We start from the raw sequence: 11,269 nt of genomic DNA, 5'->3' as shown, positions 1-11,269 counted from the left end.
TTATATAAAATATAAAATAAAAACCTGCTATAGTATAATATTTTACTTTGATAACCAACAGTGCAGTGCTAAAGATAACATTTTTAAACGTCTTGGACGAGTTGGTGGATTTTAGTAGTCGAAATAAAAACGCCTATGGCAACCATGTAGACGACAATTCGTTTTATTTGTGTGCTTTCGGATTTGGTGATGTGCGGTGTTGATGTGCACCCCGTGGTTGCGGTGTTCGAGTTTAGTAGAGTTCGCCCTGCTTTTGTTTCCAAGCCGTTGCGGACAGAGATGTTCACGGTGAACATTGTCTTATAATGGTACGGTGGTTTGTGAACTTCCAAAAATGCGTTTGCGAGCATGGTGCCTGCAGCGCACGGCTCTTGCTCGCAATAACGCAGTACTATGACGCCTACCGATCGAGCTTACGTCAGTGTGCGCTCTACTGTATCCCTTAGCGTGTAGAGATATTGCTTTTCTTGATTTGAAATCTCTAAAATGCTTGCTTGGATTAATATCTTCCCGCTGTCTCTCGCCACAGTGCAAGGCTCTCTTGCCATCATTGCGATGCTGATTGCTGACACGTCGGGACGCTCCTAAACCAGTACTCGCCTTACACCTACCCGCTTTATTTGAGAGTGTCAAGTTTAGCGGCAGTAAGTCGCCTAAAGTGTGCACGTGTGGATTTTCTAAATACGTTAATGCTTCCTGTTGCTTCTTATTTTGCGGCAAAATCTCGCGAAAGTTCTGGACGGGCCCGCCGCGGTGGCTTAGTGGTCACGGCGCTCGGCTGCTGACCCGAAAGACGCGGGTTCGATCCCGGCCGCGGCGGTATAATTTCGATGGAGGCGAAATTCTAGAGGCACGTTAAACCCCCATGAACCATAAATGAAACCAGTTCTGGACGCTGAAATGTCTGTCCCTACTCTGACCTAGCGTTGCAGAGATTATCGCGTTGATGACTCGTGCTCGGCTGTTCATTTGCAGGACCCAAGAATTTCGAAAGACAGGATGGGTGGCTCATCAACCGGCGCTCGCTACTCGAGCTCGCCATTGCCATCGCCCACGCCCAACCATCTGGAGAAACGCAGTGCCAAGGACAAGGGCTCCAAGTTTCTCAGGCGCCTGATACATGTGCGGCACATGGACTTTCAGTTTGCCATGTGGCAGATGCTCTACCTTTTCATTTCACCGCAGAAAGTGTGAGCATTACAGTTGACTTTGCCTGTTGGATCACCAAAGTGGACGTCACTTGGTCCTCATATCGCCTCGGTTATGTCACATCGTTTGAAGAAAGCCGGACTGAAGCTCGACAAATGTAGCTTCATGGTTACGAAAGGGGATACCTGGGCCACGTTGTCACGACGGCTGGTTTCCATCCTAATCCAGTTATGTTCATAACATGTAAAAAATGTCTGCCTGGAAATGTTTAGTGCATTTTTATTTCTTTTCATTATTGAAACACGATGAAGCACTGAACGAGTAAAATAAGCCATGGCAGGTGCCTTTTTTTTTCTTTTAATGAACTCGAGAAGGTGCAAATTTTATATAAAAAATTGCCAGTGTTTGAAGGAGAAGTGTCAGGCAATTGATATAACTATGCCTGTTCATGGCCTCTGCAAAGAGTTGTAATATTTAGTACTCGGCAATTTTCTATTTGCTGCAACAGTTTTTTCAATTTGCTCTGTATCATTGGGGCTATAATGAAGGCAAGCCATTTTTGTGTTTGACAACTAGTAGTGAGTGAGTTTGCCGAAGCATTGATGTATTCTTTTTCTTCCAGTGGAAGCCAACAGTCGTCAAAACGAAGGAGCATAGGGGAATCTTTAATCTTTCCATTTTATTTTATAATTTCTGGTGTTGATCAATAGGAAATTAATAGCAGTATTATTTTATCGCTGAAGGATAATTGATTAGAAAGTCTGCTACTATAGATGAATGTGACGCTGGTGAACACTCCAAAGGTTAGGTCTCACGCAAAATATATACACTCGAAAGTAGAAGATTGGATTGCTGTTGCCGTAGCTAAATTGGTAAAGCACCAGACGCGAAATTCGGAGGTCATGGGTTTGATCTTACCAGCGGCAAGTGGTTGTTTTTTCTTCTAGTTTCTAATCATTTATCTTCTGGGGATAAAATAATTACAGTATTAATTTCCCATTGATCAACACGACAAATTATATTTAAAAAAATAAAAACATTGCTCTGTGTTCCTTAGTTTTGGTGACTGCTGGCTTCCTTCGTACATGTCTTGATAAGCCCCCTCATTCAACCCTCCTTGTCTGCTTTTCCTTGCAGGTATCGCAACTTTCAGTACAGAAAACGTGAGCATTGATTTTCCCTGGCTGTAGTGTATCTGCTTTTGTATTAGTGAGTTAAGTCGATGTCTGGAATTTTTGCAGAGACGAAAGACCAATTTGCCAGGGATGACCCTGCATTTCTGGTGTTGCTAGGACTGTGGCTTGTGGGTACGACACCACATTGCATGTTTGCTCATGTGTGTTTGCATCATTTGCCCACTTGAAGCTGCATCATTTTAAGCATTGTTGTAGATGAAGATGCATGTTAATTGTAGTCTGTTTTGCTTTCTTCTTTACTGTAGCCTCATCAGTGGGATTTGTGCTAATCCTTCACATCAACTTTTTGGGCTTCCTCAAGTTTCTTCTGTGGGTCATCTTCATTGACTGCATAGGCATGGGCGTGCTTGTGGCCTCTGTTTTGTGGTAAGTGCCGATGCCAGTGTGTGCAGCTCTTGCCTTTATCACATAGACACTTCTCTCTTTCTCTCTGTTTCTGTGCGTTTAATGTGCACTTGCCAAGGGCATGCATTGAGCTTAAGGATGTGTGTTTCATCCAAGCAGTAGCAATTGTATTAGAGAGGTAGAAATATAAAAATGTTAGTAAAAATGTAAAATAATATCTGTTTTATGTTTGCAGTGTTTTGCTTTTTAAGAGCCTTAACTTCTTGGCAACAAATTTGGGTTGCATAATTTTTCTAATGCATCTTGCCGTGCATAGTAGTGGCCTAGGTTACTGCATGCATCCTCATATGGCTTTGGGCTTATGGAGATTTTTCAAGTATTCTGTTTTACCAGTATGGGCTTAATTTTTGCAATAACACATATACTACTATTATGATGCGACTTATGTTGGTTTTCTGACCTCGCTGACAATAATTTATTGAAACAAACTTGCTAGTCATGTCGTGCCCTCACCTAATCACACCTGTGGATCAGATGTGACAATAATTTAGTCACTGTTTCAATTTGTATGTTTATTTTGCACTTCTGTATAATGAATTTATGCTTCTATGCTATCTGTTGTTTGTCTCTTATATTTATTTTTTATTGCTTCAGCTTGCATGTTTCTCTTACTTTTTGCCATTATGTGCCTTCATATATGCTTCTTCCCCCACTTTGTTTAAATGGAAATGAGATTGCAGTATAAAAAATATGTGTTGAGGTAGGCCAGATTGCCACCTTGAATACAAATACTTTAAATCTCCAGCACATCCTAAACCTCAAGAACAGCCACTCATCCTCTTTTAATCATTGTACTATAAGCACAAAAAAAAGGTCGATTGAGAGGAAGTTTCAACAGTTTTAAAGTAAGTAAAAATGGGGCACGTGGGAGCCTCCTGTTTTGTGCATGCATTACATGTGCAGCATACCTACACTTAATTGTCACAACCAATTGCTTCGCCATATACTTAACAGAAGTGTCAGAAACACTAAATTCATGGTATACCTGAAAAGTGGAATAAATTTTCTATAATAGTCTACTTAAAGTCTGCTGCAGCATGACACGTTTTTTGTCTACTGCCATAGCACAACTTAGTATCTCTTAACTCTTACCATTTGTGTACATTGCTTTCTGTTTGGTTCCTATTTTTGCAGATAGTTATCTCAGATCTGATCACTGATAACCTGACAATTATTTAATGAAAGGCTTAACAAATAAGCTTCAGTTTGATATGCCAGAGTATGTATTATTTGTTGCAGTTTTATAAATAAAATATATCAAGAACCAAACAGAAATTGGTGTTTTTTTGCTATAACGAAAGGTTTAAGCCATGATTGCAGCCATAATTCAGAGTTCAGAAGTGCAGTTCAATAGGATAAAATTTGCCTCTGACACATACCAGTACTTATTTGTTGCAATTTGTTCCTGGTCAAGGCATGCATATATTACCAGCCTGGTGTGGGATGGCCATATGAAACCAAAATGCTTGCTTTTGCTTCATGAAAGCTTTAATTGAAGGTGGTTGGGTCACATGCTAGTTTCACCTTGTTGCATCAGACTGCACCAACTTGAAGAAATATGGATGAGGGACAGTGACTACAAACAGGACTGTCAGAGTCACTGTCCTTCGTCCAAACTTGTCCAAGTTAGTGCTGTCCGATTCAACATGATGTGCCAATTAGCCAAAATTATCAGTCTTTGGTTGATAATTTGGTCAGTCAGCATTGTTTCACTGTGAAAGTCCTCTTTGTTTTTCTCTCACTTGCTTAGGGTCATCAGTAACAAGTATCTGCTGAAGCCCACTTGTCGCACTGAGGACGTTGAATGGGGCTATGCATTTGATGTGCACCTGAATGCGTTCTTTCCTCCACTTGTGGTTCTGCATGTCTTCCAGCTGTTCTTCTCACGGCGTAAGTATAGCAAGTTTGCTTCACTTAAATTTGAACGTGCTCTGTTAAAGGGCTTTAGACGTCATTAAAATACACTATTCTGAGGAAGTGTTAGGGTTATGTGGCATTGAAGTTATCACCAGGTATGAGCACACATAAACACTCAGAATAGGAGCAGAAATTAAGCAGCTGGTATGCTATTAGAGATTTTTCTCTTTCTTTTGCTTGGTGTAGGATTTGTGGTCTAGCTGATGTGAGATAGCCTCGTCCTTTTTTTGCATAAGCTAGTGTGCACAGCAACCACCTCTTCTTGTTTCTTTTGCAGTTCTCTCTCACCACATCTCTCTCGTCTTTGGCAACACCCTGTGGCTGATTGCACTGGGATACTACATTTACATAACATTCCTCGGCTACAGCGGTAAGACAGATGTGTTGCGGATTTTTTTTTTTTTTTTGTGGCTTTCAGAACTATGAACCATGCTCTATATTACTGAAATCAGCCAATTTAGCAGTTAGGTTGTTTCGTAACAATGCTACAAGTCTACAATGCAAAATTTATCAAGATTATAAGCTGAGAAGGAGGTGACTTCAAGGCAAGTTGGTTTTTACAAGAGGCATTCAGTAAGTTCTGAGCTTGTGTTTGATGCTGTTGACCAACAGTGTTGCAGTGTTGTATTAATGTTGCATATAAGTTGCAAAAACCTTCTAGGTAATTGTTACGAATCATGTGGCTCACTTTTAATTTGGTCTTGCATTGAGTCATGTTGAAGGTTGCTGTATACTGATGGCTGAAGTGGAGTGGAGCAGCAAGCATCGTGCCGTGATAGAATTTCTGGTGAGAAAAGGACCATTGTTGGAAAGAATTGATTGAGGCTTGACCTATATGTATGGGGACGGTGTGCTTTCATGTGTTGTCAATGAATGGTGCCCAGCTCTGTTTGGGAGAAAGAATACCATTTGGAACGCGACCTAATGGCTGGTCATCCAACTGAAGTCACTGAGTGGAGGAGGTAGTATGTCACAGGGGAGAAGATATGGATTTGACCATCAGACATGTGACATTCTTCAGGTTGCTGCAGAACTGGCTGGCAGTATTGGCTTCAAAAAAATAAAGTTGCATTTATTTTGCTTGTCAGTGTTCTGTTCACTTTGGGCGTGCAAAACGATGACCAATTAAATGAAAAAAAAAAAAAAAATATTGAAAAGTTGCCACTGAACTGCAGCAATGGTGGGCGCTAATGAGAGCTGCTTTTATGGGTGTTTGGTTACTGGATATGAAGGCTCAGTCTGCCTCCGGCACCCAAAACCCAAGTCAGAAAGCATGGCTTAGAAGCGCAAGAATATCCTTCCTTCCATGAAATTCAATATATGCTTTGCAGAAAAGGTCAATTTTTTTCATTGAAAATGGTGCTCTGTTGTGCCCAAGTGTTTTATTTAGTTGCATTTGGTCATCAACAAAAAACTCCAAGAAAAAGCAAGAAAGAATAATTTACTTCCTGGCAATCCCTCAGCCCATGGGATCCACTATGCACAATTGTGCAGGAATGCAATTTTGGTCTCCAGCCATGCATCTTGTTTTTCACCTTTCCCCCACTACTATTATGCTGTTTTAATATGTGCAGTGAAGTACCTTCAAGGCTACTAGTTTCTCGGTTATGAGCTCAGAGGTGGGGTTGAACACTATTTAGATGGCCACAGCATACATTTTTTCTCTTCAGTAATCTGAGAATTTGTAAAGTTATGTGTGCGTGAGGCACATTGACTTCAAGGAAAGCTTGATTGAAAACTCCGAAGTTCTTAGAGTTCTGGCCCCTTCAGCACTGATAATGGAGGGTCGCATAGGTTTTTCTGCCTTAAATTTAAGACTTCTGGATATGTTTATTTTGACTTGCACTATTTTAGCTATGCGTGCTAATTTTTGTTTTTTAGCATACTGTCCCATTTAAATCTCCAGGGTTGGAAAACTAAAAATTATCTCAAGGTTTTGCTCATCACCATGCAGTTTGGTTATTTTGTTTGATGGTCTATTATGCTGAACTGATTCAGACATATTTGGCCAATGCCAGGTCATTTTGGGCTGTAGAAAGTCCTGTTGTGCAGTTGTGTCATGTTGATTTCATGCCTCTGAATAACAATGGATTTTCTCAGCTGTGCCATAGAAGACGTGCCATTGTAGCCAGAGTTCCTGTAGCATTAATTACAAATTTCTTGTGCACAGACAGCCAGACAGGATGTTAAAAGCACTTCATGCCAAGTTTGAGTGCAGAAATAAGAATCTCTAAAGGCTTTTGCATTGACCTCACCTCATATTTATTGCTTATGCCATCTTGGATCCAATATCTGACTGTAAATGATTATAATCACTTGAGGTTACCAGCTGACTCTACACTTTACGTCGGTGCTTTTATGCCCCAGGGAAGACGGGCGTATTGCTGTGCTGAACTTTTTGTATCATGTGTGAGATGCTTATTTTAGAGCACGTCATGCGAATAGTCAATTCTTATGATATCGTTTTATTTTTATTACAGCTCTTCCTATCCTGAAGAATACACAGATTTTTCTCTACCCACTGGCACTCTTGTTCCTTTGTTATATTGTGACTTTGGTGTGCAATGTGAACCTCTGTGAAGCCCTGAATGATTTCTATGCCTACAGGGTGATGTAAATTCAAGGACTCCAGAGTGCAAGCAAGGAGATGTGTGATCTTATTTTTGTTTGGAGCGTCTCGGAAGAGAAGGACTTTGTTCTTTTATTATGTGTCTTTGTGTTTCCCTGAAGTAGAATGATGGTTGTAAAATTGTAAAATATATCTTCAATGCTGCAGGTGCACTTATATGTATGGGTCTCATGTATAAATAAATATGTGGTACCACATCATATCTTCTCTTCACTATTTCATTGCGCAGCTGTTTGTTTTTAGTGCTTCAGGTTGTGTGCAAGCTTTCCAGAAAATTTGAATGTCAGTGCTTTCACATCAAACATCCATGCACTTTTGACCACATGGCAGCTGTGTTATTACACAAGAAATGTGAAAATGCACTTGCTTACTAAAGAAGATAAATGTTGCTAGGTGGTTGAAGAGGGTCTATGTAGTGTGCTAGGTCTGTGTTTTGCAATGAAACTGCTGTTGCTTTATATCGGCCTTGCAACACAGTGTGCAGCATTTTACTGTGAATATGTGCTGCAAAAAGTGTTCGTTTCAAACAATGCATGTAGAGCATGCTTGAAAACTGTCCATGAGTCAGTGGCTCGTGTGAAGTTCAGATGCCGAAGAAAAACTTCAAGCCGTTCCACATGTGGCGTGCTCGAGACTGTAGAGCATGTTTTAGTGGCGTGCCCAGCATATGCACGAGGAAGACTCATGTTAGCATCTACTTCGAAGTATTTTGAGGGCAGGCCCCGCTCGGAGGATTTGACCCTAGGCAACTGGCCAGGGAGTTCGAAAACTCTACAGGCAACGCGGGCTCCCTCACGCTTTTTAAGCAACACGGCCCTTGACTCTCGTTTGTAATGTTAGAAAATGTGCCTTGTCTCTTTTCATCTGCCTTCCCATATCATCATCATCATCCCCCATCGTGGCTTTATGTTTTTTGTTTTTTTTCCTCCCCTTCCCCAGTGCAGAGTAGCAGGCCAGATATTCATTTTTCCGGCCAACCTCGCTGCCTTTCCCGTCAATAAAACCTGTTTCTTTTTAGCCATGAATAGTGTTGCTCAAATGTTTAGAGGAAGCACACTTGGTGGAGTAGATTTGTTAATAGTGAGTAATTACTGGCAACCAACTAAGCTGTACGGCTACAAAGGAAGGAAAGTTCGAGCCTAACGCAGCAAATGAAGCAGGAATAAAAAAAAAACGCCAGAAGTAGTTTCGAAACCAAAACTAAATTAACGCGCCCTTTCGAAACAGCCATTGCTATCCGAGACAAGCCGGTCGCAATTCGAAAGGAAGGGGTGGGCGAGGAGTTCGCGTTCTGGGGCGGTCGTCTGGTGCGGGCAGGTGCGGGGTCTACGCGGACCCGTAAACGGCTCGCCGTGCTCGGAGCTGGGGGCGACCGCAGCTGGAAGTCGAAGCAAGGCGTGTCCGGTCCGCGGCTGCTCGAGTGGCATGTCAAGTCGAGCAGCACTTCGTCCGCACGCTGTGGTCGAGCTGACGGCTGCGCCCCATGTGTTGTCTTCTGCTGAGCCGTCCACGTAGCGCATCGGCGGGATGACGACACAGCGGCGGGACACCTTTGCTGCGAGACGCGTCGCTGTCAGCGGCTGATCGCCGCCGTCATGGGACGGGCACTGCGTACTGCGATAATCGTAGCCGTCTTCGTGGCACTGCCTCCGTGGACTGCCAGCTATGATGTGTTTTTCTACAAGCCGGGTTTCTACGACCGCAAGTACGGCAGTTTCCCGGAGAAGCTGCGTCTCAGCATGGCCGAGGAAGCCAAGCGTATGTTCCAGTTCGGATACGACAGTTACATGAAGTACGCATTCCCTAAGGACGAACTAAATCCAATATACTGCACAGGCCGGGGCCCTGACTACGACAACCCTTCGAACATCAACATCAACGATGTTCTTGGCGACTACTCGCTGACGCTGGTCGACTCCCTTGACACGCTGGCCGTGATGGGAAACGTGAGCGAGTTTAGGAACGCCGTGCGGCTCATCCTAGAGCACGTCTCCTTCGACAAGGACAACGTGGTGCAGGTGTTTGAAGCCAATATTCGGCTGCTTGGAGCTCTGCTGTCGGCGCATCTTCTGATCACGGACGAACAGCAGCCATTCGGAGACCTCCGCCCGCCGGGCTATCAGGACGAGCTGCTGCAGCTGTCCAAGGACCTCGCCTCGCGCCTACTGCCGGCCTTCGACAACACGCGGACGGGCATCCCGTACCCTCGGGTCAACCTGCGGCGCGGTGTTCCCCGCGGTGTCTCGACGCACACCTGCACGGCGGGCGCGGGCTCGCTCCTGCTCGAGTTCGGCGTGCTGAGCCGCCTGCTGGACGACAGCGCGTACGAGGAGGCCGCCCGGCGCGCCACGCGAGCCCTCTGGGAATTGAGGGCCAAGGACACGGGGCTGCTGGGAAACATCGTGGACGTCAACACGGGCGAATGGGTCGGCAAGATGAGCGGCATCGGTGCGGGCCTCGACTCCTTCTACGAGTACCTGCTCAAGACGTACATCCTGTTTGGCGACATGGAGGACTTCCGCATGTTCAACGAGAGCTACAGCGTCATTAAGCAGTACATGCGCAAGGGCCGGGTCTCGTGCAACGAGGGCTGCGGGGAACACCCACTCTATGTCAATGTCAACATGCAGGATGGATCCACATCGACGCTTTGGATCGATTCCCTGCAGGCCTCCTTCTCGGGCATCCAGGTCCTGCTTGGCGACATCGAAGAAGCCATCTGCAGCCACGCGCTTTTCTACGCCATTTGGAGGCGATTCGGTGCGCTCCCCGAGCGCTTCAACTGGCAGAAGGTCTCACCAGACCTGTCTTTCTACCCGCTGAGACCCGAACTGATCGAATCCACATACCTCTTGTATCGGGCTACCAAGAACCCATTTTACCTCCACGTTGGCAGAGACATTCTGCACAGCCTTAACAATTACACCAAGGCAGCATGTGGCTATGCCACTATACATAACGTTCAGGACAAGTCTCTGGAGGACCGGATGGAGAGTTTCTTTCTCAGTGAAACGTGCAAGTACCTTTACCTGCTGTTTGACGTTGACAATCCCCTGAACAAGCATTTTGCCAAGTACATCTTTACAACAGAGGGGCACATACTGCCAATTAATCGCCTGCTAAGGACAACTCCTGTGACAAGTCGGAAAGCGCCCAGTGTAGTCACTCCAATTGGTGAAGGTGTGCAGACTGTGACAACCTTGGTGGCTAGGATGCTTAATGAGACACATCGTCACTGTGACAAAGTGCCTGATGAACGGCAGTACTTACTGCCCCTAAAGCACAACTATCTGCAACAGATAAGCCAGTCCTTGGGCCTGGACAGAGACATTGTTTGAATGATGATTAGTCGTAGCAACGCAGATTCGTAATTACTCCAGTGGCTCTTGCCTGGACACCAGAGGAGCACATTTCGAACCTATGCTGCCAGTGCCACTTGTAGGCATGGTGGACTGTGGTGAATGCCATATGTGATATTTGCACCATGTGTGAATTCTTTTGCACAGTAGACAGTATTTCTTGTGCAGGCCATTCCATCAAAATTGGGAGCACAGTGGTGCTACAGTTTGCACAAGATACTGCAATATATTGCTCAATCTGAATAGAAGAAAAACCTTGTAAATATGCAAGGTGGACCACATAAATCCTAATGCAAATACCGAGTTAAATCTGTGTGACTCAGGAACTCAGGTCATGTGCTTTCAGCACAGAGTTGCCATATTTTATTTTCGTGTGCCCAACTGAAAATATTTTTTTGCGCATTATCTACCAATAAAAATTCATTGTGCACCATTTAAAATCTCTATTTTATTGCATTATTGTGTGGCTGCGCGCGGAGCTAAACGCCGACAGGAAAACAGAGGTGCGTGTTCTGTTTCACAACGAGAAATCTGCTACCTTATAATGCGTGACGTCGTTTGCACGGAAATGTACTGTTCACGGCTGCCCTGTTTAAGGGTTGGGAAAAATACAT

General features: G+C 44.2%; 2 protein-coding genes across 2 annotated transcripts; both read left to right on the top strand.

The window, feature by feature from the left end:
• The first annotated feature begins 160 nt into the window (after nucleotides 1–160).
• On the top strand, nucleotides 161–7,498 carry Unc50 (Unc50 RNA binding protein). Its single transcript, XM_077663021.1, has 8 exons — nucleotides 161–308; nucleotides 976–1,190; nucleotides 2,287–2,312; nucleotides 2,391–2,456; nucleotides 2,591–2,711; nucleotides 4,501–4,640; nucleotides 4,945–5,037; nucleotides 7,148–7,498. The coding sequence occupies exons 1-8, from the start codon at nucleotides 306–308 to the stop codon at nucleotides 7,282–7,284; spliced, it is 801 nt and encodes a 266-aa protein (XP_077519147.1). The 5' UTR covers nucleotides 161–305; the 3' UTR covers nucleotides 7,285–7,498.
• Nucleotides 7,148–11,095, top strand: LOC144129108 (ER degradation-enhancing alpha-mannosidase-like protein 1). The gene is made up of 2 exons (XM_077663020.1): nucleotides 7,148–8,427; nucleotides 8,539–11,095. The coding sequence occupies exon 2, from the start codon at nucleotides 8,892–8,894 to the stop codon at nucleotides 10,632–10,634; it is 1,743 nt and encodes a 580-aa protein (XP_077519146.1). The 5' UTR covers nucleotides 7,148–8,427; nucleotides 8,539–8,891; the 3' UTR covers nucleotides 10,635–11,095.
• The last annotated feature ends 174 nt before the right edge of the window (nucleotides 11,096–11,269 follow it).

This window comes from Amblyomma americanum, chromosome 4, assembly GCF_052857255.1.
Source record: "Amblyomma americanum isolate KBUSLIRL-KWMA chromosome 4, ASM5285725v1, whole genome shotgun sequence".
Lineage (NCBI taxonomy): Eukaryota > Metazoa > Arthropoda > Arachnida > Ixodida > Ixodidae > Amblyomma > Amblyomma americanum.
Note: the sequence above shows the minus strand (reverse complement) of the source record. Positions and strands in the feature narration are given on the sequence as shown.